At 41.7% G+C, this 25,431-nt stretch overlaps 1 protein-coding gene across 1 annotated transcript; it reads left to right on the top strand.

The window, feature by feature from the left end:
* The first annotated feature begins 889 nt into the window (after positions 1 to 889).
* Positions 890 to 6,656, top strand: LOC128492765 (ras-related and estrogen-regulated growth inhibitor-like protein). Its single transcript, XM_053465450.1, has 4 exons — positions 890 to 1,103; positions 1,564 to 1,617; positions 3,227 to 3,303; positions 6,000 to 6,656. Exons 1-4 carry the CDS (start codon positions 956 to 958, stop codon positions 6,426 to 6,428), a joined length of 708 nt encoding a protein of 235 aa, XP_053321425.1. The 5' UTR covers positions 890 to 955; the 3' UTR covers positions 6,429 to 6,656.
* Positions 6,657 to 25,431: the final 18,775 nt, after the last annotated feature.

Genomic DNA, 25,431 nt, shown 5'->3' with positions numbered 1-25,431 from the left:
AGCATGCCTCTTGGGTGGCTAGCCAGGCCTACATTTGTGGCTAGCCAAACCCCTTTGCAAAGCCACTCGCTCAGAGCTCCAGGTAGCCTCCAGGTTAAGCAGGTGCTTAAGAGTTTTGAGTGTCAGAACATAAATATTAATAGAATGGAATCTCCCAGTATCTCTGTCAAGGACCAATTGAAAATATCTTAAAATATGACCACTGAAGCTTTGAACAATAATTCATTCCTCCCAACATTTCAAATTGCCAAACAGGGACAGTTTTTTTTAGGTGGTTCGGTTAAAGGCAGCTTTACCACGACATCTTACATGCTGGGCCGTCCCATTGGCGGCTGCTAATAAGAAGAAAAATATACCTGGGGAAGGAAAAGGGACAGAAGTATTTCTGGGGGTCTCTGTATTTAGGGGCCATTTGTATGGATGGGTGATGTAGCAAAAAGGGACCCCTGTCCCATATAACCCAAGTCATCATATTGATGTATATTTGTTTTAAACCTGGCTGCTGAAACAGTTTTGATACAATAGTACAAATTCATACAAAAATAACTGTACACATTTATTGTCATCTCAGTGCAGATCAGATGTACTTTCCTCCAAAATGACGAACCCTGCGCAGCACTTAATCCGGTTTTACGTTCGGTTCCACAGCCGGACAGTCAATAGAGTTGTGGACTGTACCAATTAACAGTACAAATATATAACGTTTTTTAATCATATATTTTCCAGTTGGTATTCCTTTATTACTTAGACCCCGCTTATTAGTAATACCTTTCACGTATCGTTTAAACGTATTTCCGTTCGTCTCCCTTTGCGATCGGGTGGACCCTGTCCCGGTTGCAGGATGGTACATTCCAATGGAATGCCTATGCTGAGCAGATGTGCTGGGTCTCAGTGAGAGAGAGAGCTCGCAGAGAGCTTCTCCTGCAGGGCATCGCTGTAGGTCTGACCCCTGCAAATGGTACTTAAAATCCCTCTGCGGAGATCTGTCAGCCTCATCCCTGAACACCAACCTCCTGCAAGTCCAGCAGAAATGACTGGACCCACTGCACTCAAAATGGAAGCAAATATCTTAGTTCTTGGTGCAGACGGGGTCGGGAAATCAGGTGAGCAGCACTCTATTTCACTAAATATTTATTTTATGTTATTTATGCAAACTGTATTTGTGGCTTACAAAATGTCATGCCTTAACTAGCCCAAGCACCTCTAAAATGTATATACTTAAAGAAAAAAAAAACTCTGGACACATTGCTGTATTGAGACATCATCTGGCAGGTGTGGACTACAACTCCCATCATGCCCTGCCATTATTTGTCAGTCTGAAAATGATGTGGTTGCAGTAAAACCCATGGATTCAACCCACCTAAAAACCAGAGTGACTCATTGTTTATATGCGTTATGGCAGGTCATACAAATGACTATATATCTGCTATATCTGATTTATTAAACTGCTTTGGTTTTGGCCGCACATAGGACTAATTAAACAAATGAATCACATTAATGTTAATGTCCACTTACCCTTCTCTGCACAGTCTAACGAAAACATTTCGTTACTTTTATTCACAGCCTTAACTGTTCGGTTTTTAACCCGACGTTTCATCGGTGAATACGGGGAACTGGGTAAGTATAGATTATTGTTGTTTGGAAATGTCTACAGGGTGATTACTCCAACTGTGCCATGTACTGAGAGGGTGGTAGATAAATGGAACAGCCTCCCATCAGAAGCGGTAGATGTTAATACAGTCGGGGAGTTTAAACATGCATGGGGCAGACGTAGAGCTATCCTGAACCTAAGATGAGACCAATGACTGATTAAGGTGCCCGTATTGTACATATGGTTCATTTTTAATCTGAATATATTAAAATTGAGATATGCCGCATCTCTCTTATATCCCCAGCTCTGATTTCCGATCAGTAACAGACCACACCTTGGAAGTCTATGGACATGAAAGGTGCTGCTTCACAAATCATGACTTGCATAAATAATCTGTTATTCTACTTATTCATAATAAAACTTTAATGGCATTAAAAAATAGAAACTTTCAAGATGCTTTTTAAGTTTCTATGGCAACAACTTCTCAATGTCTGTATCTTTTTCACATGCTATGTTACTCTATTAAAGGGTTATTTCTTTGACAGATCTGGGCACCCAGGTTTCTAATGCTGCATTTAGTATACCTAAAATTCACACAGAGTAAGTGGGACAGCAGTTTTAATGAGGATGGGAATATATCATTGCTCTTGTGCCTGTAGAACGCGTTGAGTTGTGAATCAGTTGTAGCTGGAAGTGTAATAGTGCTGCCAAAAGATATATTAAAAGCTGCTGAAAGATAAGTATTCAGTGACAGTGTGTATATACATATACATATATATATATATATATATATATATATATATATACACACATACATACATACAGTATATTAAACACAAGCAGGAGAACGGTTTTAGGTCATTAATGTTTCTTGAAGAATTCCCTTAAATATTTAATATAAGGCGTGGATTGCAATCTTCGCTTTATTTAAGGGTCGTAAACTAGATATACTAAGCAGGCGTTTTGTGGACACGCAGGCAGGTTTTGCATGCGGCTGCATGCCTGTGCGCATCTAAATGCACACGGCTGTCTCCGTGAATGCGATGCCCTCTCTCTGGGTTTACCTGCGGCATACAGATATATACTGTGAACATGTCTATATATTTGATGTCACATTCTATAGGTGAAGTTCTCAGTTCTGTCATGGTGCTCGTTATTAATTATACAGTGTATGTGTGAAACGTGCCCCTAACGTGTTAACACGCGATCACAGATTGCCCTAGATGAGGCTCGCATCCCGGTTGTTTTTTAATGCAGTTTCTATCATATATTTTTTTGTTTGTTTTTACCGGCCCGGTTGCATCACTAAAGCCATTACTTTGTAGTGACGGGTACCCGTTGTGCTGTGGGTTTGCTGATAATGTCATAATAACGTTATTTTTAGACGTAGCAGTCCGTCTGAAGTAAAGGTAATATCTGCGGTAATTAACTTATATACTGGAGGAAAACATCCTTTGTCATAATGGAAAGTGATGCGTATAGTAATGAGATGTAATTGATCTGTTATACAGAAGAGAAGCGGATGCCTCGGTATTGCTTTTTAATGTATAGCCCCCCCCATGACATTTAAAGCGTAATGGTAAGATGTGATATGGTTTTAATTGCATGATTTAATGTAAGCTTTTTCTTTTACAGAGTCTATATATAGCCATAACGTCACTGTGGATGGAAAGGAAGTACTGTTTAATATTTGGGATTTTCCGTATTCAAAGGTGATTTTCTTTTAAAATTATTATTATTTACTGAAAATCAAAAAAAACGTAAGTGAAAATTTGTGGAATTTTTTTTTTTTTTAAATAAAAAATGTGACTTTTTTTTGCAATCTTTAGTCCATCTGATAACTTAAAATATGTTTAATAACAGATTTGACACTACCTGTTTTCGACTGCATTCTGGTTAACTAGCTGCATGGATTTGGTTCATGGCTTGGCTTCTGTACGGCCCCAGTGGGGACCTTTATATCATGTCACCCAGTAGAGATGTAGCTGAACAGACCAGTCCTTTCCACTCTTTGTAGCCGCGGCTCTCATTCCCTGCGTGACTCCAGTGTGCATTTACTAATAATAATACATTTACATAAAAATACAATGTAAATTGTGCTTATGTTTTACTTATTCTTCCTAAGCTGTGTGCTCTGTAGTAGTTTTTATGATTTTTAGGAGTTGTATTTTTTCTACCCATGGGGTGGGGGTTGGGCACATTAGGATGGCTCTTTCACAGCCATATTTGCAATAAGATCGGCAGAGGTAGATGTAGATAAACTGCCGGCGGTATTAAGAATATAGCCGTGCTAGAGGTGTGATGCTTGAGTTCCACTTTCCACCCGCATGACCAGATCATGATATCTTTGGCCCGGGTGGCCATCTCCCTGGAGGAGGAACTAACCATAGCTTGCCTTTGCTGGACTTCACGTGTACACATCCCAGGAAAACGATCAGAACTTGTCTCTCGCACTCGGGTTTATCTGCCAAGTTGCCTGATTATGATTTATAGTCATGGTAAGGAGAGTTTGCTTACATCCATCCTATGTCCACATACAATGCAAGCTAGGACATATACCCCCCCCATAAAAAAAAGTCTATTGCAGCACCCATATATGCTTATGAAGGCTTTGGGGGAGAAATCAGAAACTTGATATACATTATATATGACTTTATAGATTTCTCTAATAGCTCTCCAGCCTGCAAACACGAGTAGAGTGCAACCATTAGTAGAATTGCTTTTATAAACGTACTTGGCACAGACTTCTAATTACCATTTAAAATATCAGTAATCAGAATATTTACATCACTCAATCACAGCATCGGCTGCTTTGTCAACACTAACGATACAGCAGTGTGTAAAAAGCAGGGATTGAAAAAAATATACAGCAATATAATTTCATTGTGTATATAGCGCCCCCTATAGGTGCATTGTCTGAGGATAAAAGTCTGTATCGCGATTGGTCCCACTGGCTGTCTTCCCCAACTCTTCTTGTTTTTGACCACAGCCATCTACAGGCGTGGAGAGACACGAGGCAGGACAAACGTGAAAGATGTAGCTTAGGGTTGGACACCATGCATCTATCCAGTTGTTGGTGGAAAGCTACTTTTCATTCAAAGAAGAAGAAATGTTAGAACAATAAGGCATAATCTAAAACTACAGGCTTAGATGTAACATAAGAAAGTGTTACTCTACTGAGAGGGTGATAGGAGAATGGAAGAGCCTCCCATCAGAGGTGGTAGAGGTTAAACACAGTAAAGGAAGGATGTATGGGACCTGCATATGGACAAGGACTAATTAAAGGTCCCAGTGTTAAAAATTGGCAGACTAGATGGGCCAAATGGTTCTTATCCCCCTCAGATGCTTAGCGTGGACAGATTGTTGGGACTGTAAATTATAGTCAATCGCATTAAATCTAAGTCTTAACACTGAGTAAGTATGTTAAGTTTTAGTAGAAATAGCTAAGTTTTGCTTTTAACCGTTTGAATGCCAGGCGGCTGAGAAAGGCACGTCTCTACAGTGTTTTGCCCCCTTTATTACTTGCGCCGGCAGATTCAGTAGCGCTGTTACAATCGGAGTCAGGGAAACGGTTTAAAAATCACACACAATGGCAACCTGGTACAAAATGTAAAGAGGACCCTGTTCTTGTGAGCTTACAATCTAGCAGCCAGAGAGTTAAAGTGTTATGATACTAAAGTGCAGTCAACTCCTAAGAACTCTTATAGATGAGAAGTATGCACCCATACCTGAGTGTTCATAAAACCCATGAAAAGATAAGGGAAATTGCTGCCATATGCTGGATTTTTTCTTTGAAGAGAAATGGAACGTGGTACTGGGTGAGTCCATAGATTAAACAGCTCTCCAACCACTTTTGCACGCAGAATGTTTTTGCGTGATCGTACACCAGGAATAAGCAACCTGTTTTGGTGTTGCTGGCTGAGGAATGTGGGAATTGCAGTTCACCAACCTGTTGAAAAAAAAGGCTGTATTATGTTTTTCTCCCGATTTATGTAAATTTTCTTAGTATTATATATATATTGGGAAGAAAAAGGTCTATTAAAGGGACAGTTTAGTGTCCCTGACACCTCTACTATAGGATGCTGTATGTTAAAGTGAGTACTTTAATATGCTTTCTACTAAAACTTATCTGACACAGAATTTGCAGCCATTGATTGGCTGCTTAAGCTGTCAATCAGTGGCAGTAAAGTACTTCCAATGAAATTCATGTGAGTATTCTTGTCACTGATTGACAGCTTAAGCCACCAATCAGACCTTAACTTAAAACAATTCTAAAAGGTTTAGCTTTTGAATTGGACAGGGCACAAGTGACAACTGACCATTAAATTAAACCACACAAATATCTGCAACGGTGTGAGTAAATCACTTAGCTTCCTCGCTCACTTATTCGTTTGTCTTATTTACCAAGGAACCAACTGATGAGAGTTGCGCAGAAGAAGAAAAGCGCATCCAGTGGGCCGATGGGTTTGTCCTTGTCTACAGCATATGTGACCGAGCGAGCTTCAATATCGTCTGCCAAACTCTTCAGCTCATCAAAGCAGCTAAAGACTGCTTAGGACCAGAGAAACTACCCATTGTCATTGTGGGCAATAAGCGAGATCTTCATCACCTGCGAACTGTATCCAGCGAAGAAGGAAGGCTTTTGGCTTTATCCATGGACTGCGACTTCTACGAGGTTTCCGCAGCTGAAGCTTATCACGGAGTTCTGATGGTTTTCCATGGTTTGGTGGACAAGATTAAGGAATCAAAGCTGGTTACAAAGAGAGGGACAGGAATACGAGGCATTGTAAAGAGTATGTCTGCTGTATTCGCCAGGAGAAGAACAGACTCTCTCTGATGCTTGAAATATTTGGCAGCCATTATCTTGACATGTCACACGAGCAGAACATCTGGAACTTGTTCCTTTTATTGTGTTTGCCCATGTAACTGATTTTCCTACTGTACAGTGTACTAGTGCGTGTGTGTGTATGTATGTGTGTGTGTACATGTGCGTACATGTGGGATGCATCAAAATATACATATAAAATTATTTATACTCTGCTTAGAACTTTCTCTTTAAAGTCATTTCAGTGATACTTTTGTTTTTCCTTTTTGTTGGGTTTTACATCAACAATGGCAATTTTATTATGATGCATTTTTAAAACTATGTAGAAATGCAATATTTAAAGAAAAGTTGGTAAGCTGTTCACTGATTCAGTGTCCTTTTGATAAAACCTAAATTAAAGTTATTTGTAACTTTTTATCTTAATGAAAATACCTTCATTGACCAGTAGACTTGAATGATTCCATGTTGGCAATTATTACTTATTCAGTTCCCGGGTTTTTTTTTTTGTTTGTTTTTGTTTTACATCCCTTGTCCATAGAGGATACAGAAATGCCTGTTTTTATGGTATTTTTATAGTTTTACGGCATGAATTGCACAGAACTGGTTAAGCAGATGTTGTGTGCTACTACAGACAGATGAAAGCCCCTTTTATATCCTAGTGGTTTAGTGGGTTTGGAACTAAACATTTGATCTCTGATTTAGTTATGCATTATGAAGGGCCAACGCAAGTGACCCTGTATAATGCATAATTAAATTGGATAATCTAGCACATTTAACTATGCATCATGCAGGGCTATCACAGCCCCTCTCACATGACGGCCTTTTCGTAACAGGATAAAAAAATAGAAGTTAAGTGAATAATTCCCTGGGTAGATACATTCGCATGAGACTCTGTTCCGCTGTTGTAAAGAATTGCACGTAACGCTTAGTTTTGCAACACACTGTTCTGTTGTTTTGTAGAATACGTCATTGTGGAATGCAGAAGGTTTCTGGTTTTTAAAGCTTTGGAGTGTCTGCAGCTCGGACCTTATTGATCTTTGACAAATAAACATCTCCTCATTTGCTGATACTAAACATTTGTGTAGATGATAGGAAGGGCTCCGTTATATTTTGTGCCATCTGTGGGTTTACACCATATTTTTACTATAAACCAAAAACTTTTTTTTTTTTTTTTTTTTTACATGTTTTAAAGTTGTTTGCTGAACCTTACAATGAAAACATCTACTCATTAGATAGGCAATGTCATAAAGTATGACAGACTGAGATTGTAAACCGTGGGTTTTTACACTGTTTGATGCAGTTTGGTTATCACATAGTCTATTTTTTTTTCTGCTGTACTTGCGTATCCCAAGCAGACTTACTTAAAAAGGTTTCCCCAAGTTCTGCATTTTTAGTTTAATATACTAAATAAGCCTATGTAATATGGTTCATTTATTAAAACAAGCAAGTTTTTAACTTTCTGTTCTGCATTATTATTCCTTGTTTATTTATTCAGAGCAGGGAACTAATTAATATTCTAGTTTGGCCACTTTTTTCCCCAAAGATTTTTGATACAATAATATAAAAATAATCCCTAACTTTTTTTTTCCCTCTTCACTCCCTGAATGTGCCTGAAAATCCTTACCTGTGTGTGTGTATATATATATATATATATATATATATATATATATATATATATATATATATATATAATGTATGTGTGTATATATATGTATGTGTATATATATTCAGCATTGTGTGTTTTCTAATGCGTACATCAGTGTTTCTCAGTGTAAGATATGTACATATATGCTTGTATATTTGTTACTAGCCCAATTTCCATTCAGTTTATGTGAACAATGTTTAAAGACAGTAAACTAGTATATCTGTAAATACTGACATATGTATAATAATTGTATGTATATGTGCACTATAAACATACATATGCAGTGGTGCTGCAATAAACCTAATTATACATCACATTAAAAATGGGTCAATTTCCAGCTTTTTATTATAAGGGACTCTCGAGAGGGACCTTTATTGTTGTGAACAATTGGTAGAACTTGGTGCTTGTTTGCCCAAACAAGAATAATTAACACAACATGTAACTTAATGCATGTTGTGTTAGATATATGTGTTCCCTAAATGCTAATAAGTCCTAAGAAGTGTGGTATGGAAATATTTATATTCGTGTTTCTGAAAGTTGGCAAACGCTTCCATATCCGCAGAGTGTATATTTTAGTTTTTAACTTCCCTTTTGACCTCGTGTCCATGTTGAGATCTGTGTATCGCATCCCACACGAACTAAATTCAGTCATACAAGTGGAGACAGGGTGTTTTGTTTGCTCTTAACGTCGTTATTGCAGAACGAAAACGTGAAAAGAATGCATTAGCCCTACTGTATTCAACAGGCGTTTGACAGTTTCATATAAATTCAGCAAACCGTTCCAACAGAATTTGTAAATAGAGAACAAAGGAGTTTGGAAGTAAGATGGGCTTTACTTTCAGGAGCATAGTTTTCGTGACAATGACTAGTTAAATCTGCTTCTAAAAACCTCAGCAAAGTCAACAAATGCCCGCCATGACAGTAATGTTTATCCACAGGAGAGCCGGGAAACGTGTTCTGTCTCAACAAGATTTTTAAGTCTGGCGTGTGTAAAATCTAACCGTGTCTGTAAGCAAAATGTGTCCCTTTTTTTGCAAATGAATTCTTATTTTTTAATATTTTTTTTTATTAAATTGTTTTTTTTTCCTCTGCCACTAATTATTAATTACCATAACCATTGAAAGAGATTAAAATTTAAAACATAGAAGATTGCTTTAGCCGACTGCATGATGATCCTGTAGAATTTCTTTACAGCCATGCATTTTCAGTAAAGCTATTGCCACAAATAATAGAGCAGGAGAACAATCTCAGTCCTGATGTGGTAGCAATATGCCAGTTCCCACACCCAGAACAAAAGAAGAATAAACAGGTGTATTAATGAAACCCCCAACTTTTCAAGTGTTCAAATCAGGACACCTGTGTTGGGGTATCGCCAGCCACCCACCTTAAGGAGAAAAGCCAACTTGCAGAGCTTAGCTTCAGAGCATCTCAAGGTGGCCACGAGAGGATTGCATTGATTTTACAGCTCATTGGGCCAGCCAGGAGACATCAGAGGATCTTCCCATCTGGTCTATGATCCGGCACAGTAGGGCAGCTACCTGGGACAGAAGTAAAGGGCCTGAAAATCAGGACTGTCCAGCTAAAACCAGGATGATTGGGAATGAGAAAGACACGAGTAACGTACTCTATAATAGTGTAAGAGCTAGGTTAGGACTGGGGACAATCTGGCATTTCAGATTTCCTATTTAATGGCGCCAATAAAACATGTTAACTTTACAGCATAGAAAACTGACTACTGTATATTTTGCTAGGTGAAGTGCAATAAAAAGCAAATACATATACTGTAAGTACAATATATAAATCAGTGGTATAGCCTACATTGATTTTGTAGCTGACAGTCCCCTGGATGTTGTCTTTATTCTAGAATTATTCAGTAGTCGCGGTGCAGTAGTCGGGAAACGCTATACGAAAGAATCAATGCAAGATGGAAACCAAACGTTGGACGTGCAGAGTGTCTCCGGAGTCCAGGATCTGTTTGTACCAGACTGGAGTCCTACTTTCTCTTTCTAATACAATTGTACAGAACACATGAGTTTATGCACATTTAAAATCCTACAAAAATAGAAAAAAGCACGCAATGGTATTGACGAAGCTGCTATTCCCACAACCAAAAGGAAGCCACAATAATAGGCAACTTGATTGAGTTTATTCTAAGACAGAACATGCGTATCATATACAAGGCAGATTGCCATGATTACTGTTGCTTCTTTGCATTATGTTTCATGTTAACGCATGAATGTTTGTTTCATGTGTATTTTATACATATTGAATTTCAGAAGAGGTCTTCTAAAATGGTGAATTCAGGATAAGAATTATGAGGAAAGACTAATATATATATATATATATATATATATATATATATATATATATTTATATACACACACACACACACACACATATATATATATATATATATACACAGTACTGTGCAAAAGCTTTAGGCACGACAAAATGATTTCAAGTAAGAAAGCTTTTAAAAAATAGACATTAATAGTTTGGTTTATTTTGTCATTTAGCAAAATGCAAAGTGAACGACGATAAAATCTAAATCAAAGAACCACAAAATTCACTAAATGTAAAAACAACACTATAACCATCATTTTGGAAATCTCGGGTGAAGTGTAAGTCATTTTGTAACACTAAATAATACAGTACATGCTGTACTTGCAGTGATAAGCCTTTTCAAACTTAAAAACAAAGTGTCCTGATTTACAGTTTCACTGTATTTACTTATATTTTGTTTGTTCATTTATACAATTAAGCACTGCTGCGGCCCCTTCTTCTGGAGTGATTTAAGAAGACTTAGGTAGCCCAGCTGTCAGGGTTGAAGTAGGAGTGTAGAGCAGGAGGCGCAATCTCTTGCCAGGCAAGAGGTCTGCAGGTAGCAGGAGGTCTGCAGTAGTAGATAAGCAGAACAAGGTGCAACAGACATAATCAGGAACAGTCCAAATTGTCAAGGCAATCAATTGAAGAAGAGAAAATCAAGCAGAAGTAAAGGGCAAAGACAAACATGGCGATCCAAGAGGCAAGCAAGAGGTCAAATACCAGGAACAGACACTGTAGCACAGCAAGGAGGGTAGATCTGGAGATTACATCCAAGGACACACGGGGACCAAAGCTCTGGAGCAATGTGGAAGTAGACACTGGGGTTTTTAGCACTGCTTCAGGTTAAGGCCCTCATCAGGTTGGATGGTACCTCTCTGCCTGATTGACTGCAGGCCATTGGTGACAAGGTAATTATGAGACCAAGCATTCCTACCCCTCCATTGGTGAAAACGGCAACTTACCCTTACGAAAAAAATACTGCAGTTTGTCTGAAGTAATACTGCAGTTTTTTGGACATGAAAAAACTGCAATACTGCACTTTTACTGCACTATTACTGCACATTAAGGCTAGGTTTCCACTTGGGTTTTTTTTGCTAAAAACGCCTATAAAAACGCCAATAGCGCCACCTGGCGTTTTTTTGTGAAAAACGCATGCAGCCAGATGTTAGCTGTAATTCAATAGGAAATCGCAAAATGCAATTTCCACTTGGCGTTTTTCTGTCTGGCGTTTTTTCAGTCCTCTTTGGCGTTTTTCTGCTTTTTTGGGCTCTGTGGCAGTTTTTCAAAACTGCAGCATGTTGACACTCTGGCGTTTTTTGCAAGAAATCTTGGCTTTTTTTCTCCAATAGAAGTCTATGGGAGAGAAAAAACGCCATGAAAAAACCATGTGGGTTTATTGCCTTGGCGTTTTTTATGGCGTTTTTTCCACAGTTACAATGCAGAGGATGGACCCAGTATCTGTGTGTCCTACGAGAAATAGGCTGAAAACAAACAGTTTCACACAAAACAAAGTCCTGGACTGGTTCATATTGAATTTTACACCATTTGGAACAAACATGCCATTACAAACAAACATACGCGACCGGATCCTGCGTGCCAAAAGCAACAGCAAACAATTTGCACCATCATTTGGGGGCAATCTTCCCAGAGGAGCAGACATTCGAAATAAAGCATGCCTTACAAACCACAGAAAAGAGACAAAAGGGTCTACCAAGTAAATGACATCAGGAGAGGGCAGATACTTGCCATTTATCCTAATCCCATTTAGCTGGGTGAAACTTCTAACTTGTAAAGGCTGGAAAAACTGCCTAAGGTCAAAAAAAGCAATTTCCACAGAAAGGCTAAAACGCCAGAAAAAACTGCAGAAAAAACGCCAAAACGCAGGTAAATGCAGTGGCAGTTTTCTTGGCAGTTTTCCTGGCGTTTTTCATCAAGAAAAAAACGCCGGACAAAAACCCAAGTGGAAACCTAGCCTTACTGCAGTTTTACTTCACTGTACTGCAGTTGTACTGCAGTTATTTTTGTAAGGAAGTATGCAATAAAGCTGCAGTACATTGAAGTACAACTGTAGGTTTGCAATACAAAAAAAAAAGTGCAGTAAATGTGCAGTAAAACTACAGTACAGTGAAGTACAAATGCAGTAAAACTGCAGTAAATGTGCAGTAATACTGCAGTAAAAGTGCAGTATTGCAGTTTTTTCATGTCCAAAAAACTGCAGTATTACTTCAGAAAAACTGCAGTATTTTTTTGTAAGGGTAAGGCCGCAACTTCGGCTCACTACTCCGCGAGCAACATGCCCCTACTTCAGAACGCGGCTTTGGCCTACCCAGGGATCTCGGTTGCCCCTTCCTCTGCAAGCAAATTGTCGTGCAGCAAGGAAAGGATGAAGGGGGCGCCTGACTATGCCAGGTAAGGGCCAGCAGGCGAGTGATTCATGAGTATTGTAGTGTGATTAAATATTTTTGCTCAAAAATGGATGAATCGAATTTACAGTAGATTTAAAACATGTCTTTGTAAACATGTCATTGTAAACATGTCTTTATGGTCAATACATTCATGACCAAAATGGTGTTCTAATTTATGTGTGTTTGTGCCTTGTAGAAATCCATGACATTAAGTTTATTTTCCCTTGGTGATTAATGGAAGCTTTGGCACATCAGGAAGTATACGATAAAGATTTCCTGTAGTCAGGAGGGAGACGTGTATCTAATTAAAGTCAAACTGATGTGGATGTCATCATTTCTGATTGCAGATAATGAACCTTTACTAGTCATAATGAGTATTCCTTTTATTAAACCTGAAGCACACTTATTTTTGGTAATCCTATATTTTTAGTTCAGATCATTATTACTTAGATTTATAGATCAGATTTAAGTACATGTTGTTCCCATTGCACTTGTGCAGATAATTGTTCTCTGAATGTTGTTAGAGTATAATGTTCATTATTCTCTGCCAGGCAGAAGAACAACCACTGTCAATCTCTCACTCTCTTCACCTTACTTTGATTGTGAATGAAATGCATCTTAAATGGATGCAAAGGGGTCAAGGGTCTTAATGTTTTTTACTTTACTGAGAGATCAATACAGTTAGGGAATTTAAACATGCATGCGATAGGCATAAAGCTATCCTGAATCTATCACTGATTAAAGTTTGTATCTTTACATAATAAAAAACAGTGAGGCTTGATCTGCCATCAGTTTCTATGTTAAGTGCCATTAAATTTTTTTCCCACAGAAAATATAAATAAATATATAAATTCTACCTTTTAAAAGTTTGGGGTCATTTAGCAGTTTAGCATAATTGCAAAAGGGTTTTCTAATGATCAACTATCCTCGGTATACCTATGGCGATATTCCATTATGTTCCATATATCAGCTGAGATATATATACACTCACTGGCCACTTTATTAGGAACAACTTGCTAGTACTGGGTTGGACCCTCTTTTGCCTTCATTCTTTGTGGCATACTTTCTACAAGGTGCTGGAAACATTCCTCAGAGATTTTGGTCCATAAGGACATGATGGCATCACCATACCTGGGAACTAATGGTCTCCGGCTACCCGGAGACTTCCCTTGCGGGACGCGGCCAGGACTGCCTACTGACGTCAGCGGGTGGTCCTGTGACGTCGATGGGAGTTCCTGCTGATGTTGGGGGCATTCCTTTTAAAGGTCAAACCCGGAGAGTTCCCAGGTATGGGCATCACGCAGTTGCTGCAGATTTGTCGGCTGCACATCCATGATGCGAATCCTCCGTTCTACCACATCCCAAAGGTTCTCTATTGGATTGAGCTCTGGTGACTGTGGAGGCCATTGGAGTACAGTGAACTCATTGTCATGTTCAAGAAACCAGTTTGAGATGATGTGAGCATTCCATTGTCCAATTTTGGTGAGCCTTTGTGAATTGTAGCCTCAGTTTCCTGTTCTTAGCTGACAGGAGTGGCACCCGGTGTGGTCTTCTGCTGCTGTAACCCATTTGCTTCAAGGTTCGACTTGTGCGTTCAGGGATTTTATTCTGCATACCTTGGTTGTAACGAGTGGTTATTTGAGTTACTGTTGCCGTTTTGTCTTAGTACCACTTTAAAAATGTGTATTTGCATATATTGTCCTGAAGCCAAGTATTTCAGTGTTTTTTTTCTTGGTAACAATTGCTTTGTGATTTAATGGGAACATGTGTGCAAAGCTGGTAAATTTCCATCCACTGCAAGATCAGTTTGAAACAATAGTTCACAGGCTCCATTTGAAGTCCACTATCCTTAATATTTACATGAAATAAATCCAAAGCAGACCAGGCACAGCGTTTATTGTACTACTATAGGGCTGCAACTAACGATTATTTTAATAATCGATTAATCGGCCGATTATTTTTTCGATTAATCGATTAATCGGATAAAAAAAAACAATATGCAAATTTTTCGTTTATTTAAAAGAATTTAATGAACTGGATGTTAAAAAACAACTTAAAATTTACATTAACATTCTTATTTTGTTATGATGTAATAAAAAACAATATTTTCAAAGTACAAGAACCCAAACACAATATTTATGAAACAAAATAACCCCAAACATTCTGAAAAGAGGTGGACTATTACTGTTCAAGAAACTTTGCCCCAGCACTTTGCACTTTGCACCCAGCACTTTGCACCCAGCACTTTGCACCCAGCACTTTGCACCCAGCCCTGGCACTTTGCACCCAGCACTTTGCACCCAGCACTTTGCCCCAGCCCTGGCACTTTGCATCCAGCACTTTGCACCCAGCATTCAGCACTTTGCACCAGCACTTTGCACTTTGCACCCAGCCCTGGCACTTTGCACCCAGCACTTTGCACCCAGCCCTGGCACTTTGCACCCAGCACTGGCACTTTGCACCCAGCACTTTGCACTGTGCCCCTGCACCCAGTCTCTAACTCTGCCCTGCACCCAGCCCTGCCCCCACATTCTGCCCTGCCCCCACACTCACACTCTGCCCTGCACCCACTCTGCCCTGCACCCACACTCACACCCTGCCCTGCATCCCCACCCCCACTCTGCCCTGCACCCAGTCTCCCACTCTGCTCTGCACCCACACTCACACCCTGCATCCCCACCCCCACTCTGCCCTGCACCCAGTCTCCTGCCCTGCACCCCCCACCCCCACTCTGCCCTGCACCCCCACCCCCACTCTGCCCTGCACCCCCACCCCCACTCTGCCCTGCACCCACACTCACGAACCGCTCTGTGCGAATGGAGCCACTCGCACAGAGCGAACCGCTCTGTGCGAATGGAGCCACTCGCACAGAGCGAACCGCTCTGTGCGAATGGAGCCACTCGCACAGAGCGAACCGCTCTGTGCGAATGGAGCCACTCGCACAGAGCGAACCGCTCTGTGCGAATGGAGCCACTCGCACAGAGCGAACCGCTCTGTGCGAATGGAGCCACTCGCACAGAGCGAACCGCTCTGTGCGAATGGAGCCACTCGCACAGAGCGAACCGCTCTGTGCGAATGGAGCCACTCGCACAGAGCGAACCGCTCTGTGCGAATGGAGCCACTCGCACAGAGCGAACCGCTCTGTGCGAGTGGAGCCACTCGCACAGAGCGAACCGCTCTGTGCGAGTGGCTCCATTCGCACAGAGCGATTCGCTCTGTGCGAGTGGCTCTGTGCGATCCGTGCACATAGACATGAAGAATACTTACCTCCGGAACGCGTCACATCCGTCACGTAGCTAGAAGGCGGAGACTGCAGAGCGTGTAGCAGAAGCGGGGAACGCTCGCGGAGGTAAGTAAAAGGAGCCGAGTGCTCCAACAACGAATTGATCACTCGATTAATCGATAACGGAAATCGTTATCGATGATTTCCGTTATCGATTATTATCGATTTTATCGATTCGTTGTTTCAGCTCTATACTACTATTTATGCGGCATTAGCTCCATCAATCCAGCGCAGACAGCTGTTGACATGTTAAAAATGAGAAGCTATATTATTTAATCTACCAGAAGCAGGAACTCTTAGAGAAGCAGATTTAAGAATGGCCATTTAAGTGTTAATTCCGAGCTAAGCACATAAACTCCTTTTAATAGTCTCTCCATATAAATTTAAGGTTTAGATATGTTTGGATGAGTATGAACAAGTGGACACCATTGTTTAGTGCAAATCAGGTAATTAATGGTTTGGCAGTTTTTACAAACCAGGTGATTGGGGCCCGATCTCCGATTCAGTCTTTTAGCTATAGGCTTGCATTCACTGGTGTAACTACAGGGAGTCGCAGCTGCAACCAGGCCCGTGCCTCTAGCGGGCCTTTCCAATCTGGACTGCACCTCTCCAGGTTGGAAGGGTGTTACCTTTCGCCGGCGGGTCTGTCCAGGGAGCTCCTCTGCTGCCGTCCTCGGTGCTATGGAGGTGCACACACGTGCACGCTGTCATGGCGGCCAGGAATCCTTACCCAGCAACTGCGTACGTCACGCTAGGGGGCGGGTCCTCCTGCTTTTTATCTGATTGGCTGATTATTGCCTGCAGCTGTTTGGCACCAAATTTAAACCCACTGCTCACTCTAATCTGAGCCCTTGTGTGGTACAAACGTTATCACTGTCTCAGTGTGCTATATTCTGATTTACTGGTTTCCTGACTCCTGCTTTGTTCCTGACTACTCTTTGATCGCCGCCTGGATTGACTTTGGATTGCTTTTTGGACTTTGCCTGTTTGCTGCCTGCCTCGACCTTGGACTGTGACCTGTTTATGCTATTGGAACTTTCCTGCTGTTGTCCCACTATTCCTCCTGCTACTACCCGTCCTGATATCCTACCATTCTGCAAACGGGACCCGTCTCTCGTCGAATTGTTACAGTACACAAGGGCCATTTAATGGATCCCGCAGAAATGGATCAATTGGCGCAAGCCCTGCAAACTCTCCTCACACGCACTGATCCGCTGGCAAGTACCGCTACTCCTCCTGTTAACCCACAAGTCACCACACCGCCTGCTGCGGCTATACCATTGCGCCTACCACCTCCACCTCGTTATGGAGGGGATCCCAACACCTGTAGAGGTTTTCTTAATCAGTGTGCGATCCAGTTTGAGCTAATGCCTTCTATGTTTCCATCTGACCGAGCCCGCGTCGGCTATATTATTTCACTCCTGACAGACCGAGCCCTAGCCTGGGCTTCGCCTCTTTGGCAAAAGGAGTCGCCTTTAATCAATGACTACCGTGACTTTGTGGCTACCATGCAAAGAATCTTCGATTTGCCAGGTCGTGAGGCCACAGCTTCTGCATCGCTCATGTCTCTCCAACAAGGCTCCCGTTCCTTAACAGACTACGCCATAGAATTCAGAACGGTAGCCGCTGAACTGGGTTGGAACAATGAAGCCCTAGTTGCTGCATTCATGCATGGCCTATCTGAGAAGTTAAAAGACGAATTAGCAGCCAGAGATGTGCCTGAGGACCTGGAGGATCTAATAACATTTGTATCCCGCATAGATCTCCGCCTCAGAGAGCGTCAATCACAAAAGGAGAAACAAAGGAAACCTCTTATACGGCTAGCTCCCCGTTTCTTCAATTCCACACCCCAGAGACTAGACCCGGAGGAACCTATGCAATTGGGTGCTACCTCCTTAACTGAGCAAGAAAAGACTCATCGTCGCACTGAAGGCCTCTGTCTGTACTGCGGAGGTAGGGGACATTTCGCTAGATATTGCCCGAACAAGCCGGGAAACGCCCGCACCTAGGTAGGATCAGGGGACCTACTCTGGGTGTTCTTTGTATCTCCCCTGAGCACCAGATGAAACGCATGACGGTTCCAGCCTCATTATCTTGGGAAAACACCAGGGTAAACGTAGAGGTACTCATCGATTCCGGTGCTGCCGGTAATTTCATCGACTCCACGTTTGTTACCCGGTATAATATACCGCAGGTCAAGAGACATACACCACTGACATTGGAGGCAATTGATGGTAGACCTCTAAGCCCTTCCACTGTTACCCATGAGACAGAGGCCATCGTCTTTCATGTAGGAGCACTGCATCAAGAGGTTATGAACTTCAATGTGATTACATCTCCTTCCTGTCCTGTGGTGATTGGATTTCCTTGGCTCCAGAAACACAATCCGACGATAGACTGGAGAACTGCTCAAATCGTGTCTTGGGGTGAGGACTGTCAAAAACGCTGTCTTTGTAAAATCTCACCCGTACACAGTGTCACTATCTCTCCTCTCTCCACCAGAATTCCGAAACCGTATCAAGCATTTGCGGATGTTTTCAGTAAGAAGGAAGCGGATCGCCTACCACCCCATCGTCCCTATGACTGCCCAATCGATTTGTTACCTGGAACCACACCTCCTAGGGGCAGGGTATATCCTCTTTCGAAACCAGAGAACGAGGCTATGGAAGCCTACATCAAGGAGAATTTGGAGAAAGGCTTCATCAGAAGGTCCACTTCCCCGGCAGGAGCGGGATTCTTCTTTGTGAAAAAGAAAGAGGGGGATTTAAGACCATGTATTGATTACCGTGGTTTGAACCAGATAACAATAAAAAACAAATATCCCATACCTCTGATTCCTGAATTATTTGACCGTTTAAAGGGTGCTACTATCTTCACAAAACTTGATCTCAGAGGGGCCTACAACCTTGTACGGATACGTGAAGGACATGAATGGAAGACCGCCTTCAATACCAGGTCAGGTCACTATGAATACCTGGTCATGCCATTCGGGCTCTGCAATGCCCCAGCAGTGTTCCAAGACTTTATTAATGATTGCCTCAGAGACTATCTCTCCCAATTTGTTTTAGTATATCTTGACGATATCCTAATATATTCACCAGATCTCCAGACGCATCGCCGGCACACTACCCTTGTTCTTCAAAGATTAAGGGAGAACGGACTCTATGCTAAACTTGAAAAGTGTCAGTTTGAGGTTTCCAAAGTTGCTTTTCTTGGTTACATCATCAGTTCGTCCGGTTTTGAAATGGATCCTACCAAATTGAATGCCATCCTTCACTGGCCTAAACCAGAAGGCTTAAAACCTCTTCAGCGATTCTTGGGCTTTGCAAATTATTATAGGCGTTTTATCCGGAATTTCTCACGGGTCGCAGCTCCTCTCACAGCCCTTACTAAGAAGGGGGCCGACGTACACAACTGGCCTAAAGAAGCATACCAAGCTTTTCAGAAGCTCAAAAAGGCATTTACCTCTGCTCCGGTCCTGGTTCACCCTGACCCGTCTCTTCCTTTCACCCTTGAGGTCGATGCCTCAGAGAGCGGAGCGGGAGCTGTACTATCCCAGAGGAAATCTTACTGTAGTCCGCTACACCCATGTGGCTTCTTCTCTAAGAAATTCAGTTCATCCGAAAGGAATTATGATGTGGGAAACCGGGAACTCCTAGCCATCATACTTGCCTTGGAGGAGTGGAGACACCTCTTGGAAGGCACCACCATCCCGATAACCATCATTACAGATCACAAGAATTTATCCTATCTGAGCACAGCTAAACGCTTAAATCCACGACAGGCCCGGTGGGCACTCTTTTTGTCACGCTTTCAATACATCATTACTTACAGACCCGGCTCCAAGAATACCAAGGCTGATGCTTTATCCCGTCAACACGCTACTATCATGGAGGAGGAAGAGATCGAAAAAGAACCCAATATTCCAAGGAACAGGATACTGGCCATGGTTAAAACAACACTTGAGTCTCCTCTGATAACCAGACTTAAGGCTATGCAACACCATCTTCCTACCAACCTACCACAGGGAAAATTGTTTGTGCCCATGCGGGAAAGAATCCCTCTCATGTCTATCCATCATAATACTTTACCTACTGGACATCCAGGTGTTTCTCGAACCATTTCCTTGATCAAAAGATCATACTGGTGGCCTACCATGAATAAGGACATCAAGGAATATGTGTTAGCCTGCCAAGCCTGCGCCAGGGTGAAGACACCTCGCTCACTACCTTCTGGTCTGTTACAACCACTTCCTCTACCCGAACAACCTTGGACCCATCTATCGATGGATTTTATTGTGGACCTGCCGCCTTCCAATAGATATACTACTATTTTGGTTGTGGTCGATAGATACTCGAAAATGGCTCATTTCGTTCCACTTCTTGCTTTACCTACAGCGGCAGCACTTTCTTCTATCTTCATAAGAGAGATCTTCCGATTGCATGGACTACCTAAAGAAATTGTCTCAGACAGAGGGAGCCAATTCGTGTCAAGATTCTGGAGAACGTTCTGCTCTGAGATGGGAATCAAGTTATCGTTTTCGTCTGCCTACCATCCCCAATCCAATGGGGCAGCGGAGAGGACCAACCAATCACTGGAACAGTACCTACGCCTTTTTATTTCAGACCATCAGGACAATTGGTCCGATCTTCTTCCCTGGGCCGAATTTGCCTTCAACAATGCTACTCATGAGTCCACTAAAACATCTCCGTTCTTCTGTTGTTCCGGTGTACATCCACGTTTCCTACCTGACTCCTTCCAAATGACTAACATTCCTACTCTGGATGAGAGATTAGCGGATTTAAGAAGGACCTGGAATACAGTTCGGAAATCGCTACAGCAGGCTACTGAGAAACAAAAGAAACACGCAGACAAAAGAAGAGGTGGAACACCCTCATATCTCCCGGGTGACCGTGTATGGCTATCCACTAAGAACATTAGGTTGCGTGTCCCTTCATCCAAACTTGCCCCTAGATACATCGGCCCTTACAAGATCCTCAGATGCATCAACCCAGTGGCTTACGAGTTGCAACTGCCTCCAACTCTTAGGATACCCCGGGTATTTCATGTGTCCCTCCTGAAACCCCTTCACTGTAACCGGTACACCACTCTGGATCCTGTTCCGGATAAGGTCCAGGTTGATGGTCACGAAGAGTATGAGGTGCGTTCTATACTGGACTCCCGTTTCCACAGGGGCTCTTTACAGTATTTGGTCCATTGGAAGGGTTATGGACCCGAAGAACGTTCCTGGGTGTCGGCCAAGGATCTTCATGCCCCACATCTGGTGAAAGGTTACCATCGCCGCTTTCCTTCCCGTCCTGGTTGTGCCCGTCCGGAGTCCGGCCCTTGCGGAGGGGGTTCTGTTACCTTTCGCCGGCGGGTCTGTCCAGGGAGCTCCTCTGCTGCCGTCCTCGGTGCTATGGAGGTGCACACACGTGCACGCTGTCATGGCGGCCAGGAATCCTTACCCAGCAACTGCGTACGTCACGCTAGGGGGCGGGTCCTCCCGCTTTTTATCTGATTGGCTGATTATTGCCTGCAGCTGTTTGGCACCAAATTTAAACCCACTGCTCACTCTAATCTGAGCCCTTGTGTGGTACAAACGTTATCACTGTCTCAGTGTGCTATATTCTGATTTACTGGTTTCCTGACTCCTGCTTTGTTCCTGACTACTCTTTGATCGCCGCCTGGATTGACTTTGGATTGCTTTTTGGACTTTGCCTGTTTGCTGCCTGCCTCGACCTTGGACTGTGACCTGTTTATGCTATTGGAACTTTCCTGCTGTTGTCCCACTATTCCTCCTGCTACTACCCGTCCTGATATCCTACCATTCTGCAAACGGGACCCGTCTCTCGTCGAATTGTTACAAAGGGCCCTTTCTAAACTATTTTGTACTGGCACGGGGAGACAGGAACATATTGGGGTAACGTGACTGAGGTGAAACTAAGGCTGCTTGCACAGCAGGGGGGCCGGCGGTGAGATGTATGTCTATGTGTTTATATATATATATATATATATATATGTGTGTGTGTGTGTATACTTGTGTGTGTGTGAGTATGTGTAATTGTGTAAGTGGGGTGAGATGGAGTGTGTGTTGATGAGTATGAGTAATATTTGCAATATTTTGTATCTTTGCAAGGGGCAAAGAAGGCACACACCAGTTGTGTGGGGGCAATGATGGCACAGACTAGCTGTTGAAGTTGGGGAGCCCACGGAATTTATCGCACCAGGGCCCCTGGTTTCTAGTTATGCCCCTGTTTGCATTCCAGCCATGTTCAGTTCTTTCCTTCTTCAGCTTTATGCATTTGACTTGCTCTCCTTAGCTTTTTGTACCTAGTCCCTATTTGAATTTTATACTCTTTCTTCTAGCATATTTGAACATTTTATCCCATCCCTCTCCCAAGCCTTTTTCTTTCTGACGTTTATATAACCATAAACTGCTTGTGATTTATGGCTGATGTAATATGGTGGAATTTTTGTGTATGATCAACATCTGACAGAGATCTAAATTAAGTACTCCTAAGAGATATAGAGGCTTATACAATGTTTAAAACGAGAAAGCCCTCTAGACTAGTGGAGGACCAAATTTCACAGACGGTGGTACTGCACAACTCCTATCTTTATTTAATGAGCCAGACACAGGTGATGGTACAGCATGACTCCTATCATTATACAGTGATCCAGACACAGACGCTAGTGCAGCATGACTCCTATCATTATATAGCGAGCCAGCCACAAACGGAAGAAACTGAGCTGCAGGAAAGGAGACAGTGATACAGAAAGTAGGCAGAGAGAGTAGGGAGACTCATTCCAGGAAGAAGGTGCCTGGGACTCACACAGTGCCTAAAAATGCGCTACTGTCCCAGGTGATCTGGTATACATGGTCCCCATACTCAAGACAGAGCATCTTCCTTGGCATTTTAAAGCATCCAAGGGACAGGCATGGCAGTGCTCTGCCAACATCAAGACTGAATGAAAGTCATAAAAGTGAGATCCTCTTGCTTAGTCCCAAGGAAGTGGCCTATCAGAGCCCAGCTAACTCCCACAAACAGAAACATTCAGAATGGTTCACAAAGTACCTATTGACCATACTAAGTGGTCTCTAACAGAAACACTAGTACTGTTTATGTTTCTTTATTAAATGGAAAGCCAAGCTTGCAAAAAATCAGTGCTTCTTTGTTCCCTTAGTAGGATGTTCACCACTTGCAACAGATGTGTCATCTACTTACCAGTGAATCAAGATGGAGACCCCTTCCAAAAAATCCAATGTTCAAATATATAAAATTTATAAAATGTGAAACATTATGTAACCTTATATAGAATGAAGGCAGTAAAGGGCTGGTGACATTCAAGTCCAGCCACGTGACCTGGTAATAAATCTGTCTAAAACAAACAAATCTAACAGACAAAATCCTCAAAGTGCACTATCCAACCCTGTCCAAAACATATTCTAAAAAAGAAATGTATAGAAAACACAAGTGCAAAATACAACCTAAAGTTTTCCTTACTCTCGGCATTCTAGTGGCTATATGTTCAATCACTATAAAGCACTTGAAAAAGCTTTAGGTAGAGACCCAATTCATTAAATCAGACCAACCCAAGTGGCAATTACCTCTCTGTCAGTCCTCCCCTTGATAAGAGGGGTTATATTAAAAGTAAAAGGTCTTTACCTATTAATGTAAGTAGTAAATCACCTAAATTTGATGTACACAGACAACGTATTCACATCATTACTTGTATTTTAGCATGCTCTCCATTTAACTTTTAGCCGTCAACTGTAATTCTGATTGCATTAGTAATGCAATGAGATGCAAATGTACAGCAGTGCTAAGTGCATCTGAGAAACCATTCCTTTTTCATTCAACCACTCAGTGGAAATAATATATTTCTTGCCACGGCCATTGATTATAGCTTTGTTTGTAGGTGAATAGATGATTGTATCTGGTACGGTTACTGTAATGACTGAGCCATTAGCAACAGGACATACTGAATACAGCTGTATCATTTTATCCTCTTCTGAGTAAGTGCTAATCCAGAGTTGTAACTGACCCACAGTTATATAGATAAGTATCTAAGATAGAGCCATGGAGTCAACAAACATATTATCTAAAAATGGAAAACTGACCTGTTTTTGTCCTGTTATCTACAATTAAGCCCTTTACTTGACTCATAGCAGTGTTGTGTAATACTTGCAATTACCCGAATATTTGTATTTATCTACTACATGTTCAGGGAAAGGGCATTTGAATTAGTGGCTCTGCTCTTCTTTTGTAACGACATGGTATACATTATAAAAATGTTCAAAATAGTTTTACACTCACTCACCTTCAATGTTATCAATTTTAAAGCAATGTCAACCTGTGTTTGGTTTAGAACTATTGAATCACGTCCGATGAAACTTTGCTGAAACTGTTGCCAGGGAAAAAATAATTAAAGTTTAACTCCAAATCCTAGTTTGAACCCTTTGTATTAAAATATATCGTAGGAGCTAATTCGTTACTTCCATTTTTTCATTTATTTTAATGAGACAAATATACTTTTACTTATAGTATTGAGTTCAGCTAAGGTATAATATGGGATGACGTTCCAGACACGAAATTAACTTAATTTGTTCCAGATAGGGACTGATACATTAGTTAGTCGAGGAAGGTGTTTTATACATTTTTACAAATCTTCCAAGAGTCCCTCTTAGGAGAGAAGTTCCTTCTATGGGACCCAAATCCCTCTGTTCCTCTTTCCTCCCATGATCTCCCAGTGTTCTAAAAACTCAGAATATTTGGTTGGTACAAATGTATCACAGTATTCCATAACCCTAAAATTTAAATAAATGCACATAAGCAATAAAAAATATTTATGCATTACGAAACCTGTAGAAAAAAACATTTTCTTCTAGAAACCTTATCCAGTTATATAATTCATTATCAATAGCTCACAAATGCACATAAGTGGTGTCAGCCTTGCCCAAAGATATCCCTACCCACACCCCGATAAAACACTTGTCCGTCTTTGGCCATTTGAAATGCTCGTAGGTATTTTTCTCTTGTTTCAAAGAGCTACTAGCTTAGAACTAATACCAAAACTATAACTAACAGGCTTCGGGACAAGGATGAACAGGACCAGATTTGCATATGAGCTGATTAGGCTGAAGATCCAGGCACTCAGACCCATGAGGAGCAACAGATGTTTATTTAAATAAAAAACTATTAGAAATACTACATGGCTATGGTTTTTGGGCCTCATGTGTTCCTCCTGGCCTTCAAGTATTGCTGTCCAAAAAGCTTTCCTGGCTGCTGCTGAATGTATCGTAACGCCTTCCTTCTTCTTCCTCTTTCAGAACCAGACAGGCAGGAATATGAC

This window comes from Spea bombifrons, chromosome 4, assembly GCF_027358695.1.
Source record: "Spea bombifrons isolate aSpeBom1 chromosome 4, aSpeBom1.2.pri, whole genome shotgun sequence".
Taxonomy (NCBI): domain Eukaryota; kingdom Metazoa; phylum Chordata; class Amphibia; order Anura; family Pelobatidae; genus Spea; species Spea bombifrons.
This window is presented reverse-complemented; position numbering and strand designations above follow the sequence as displayed.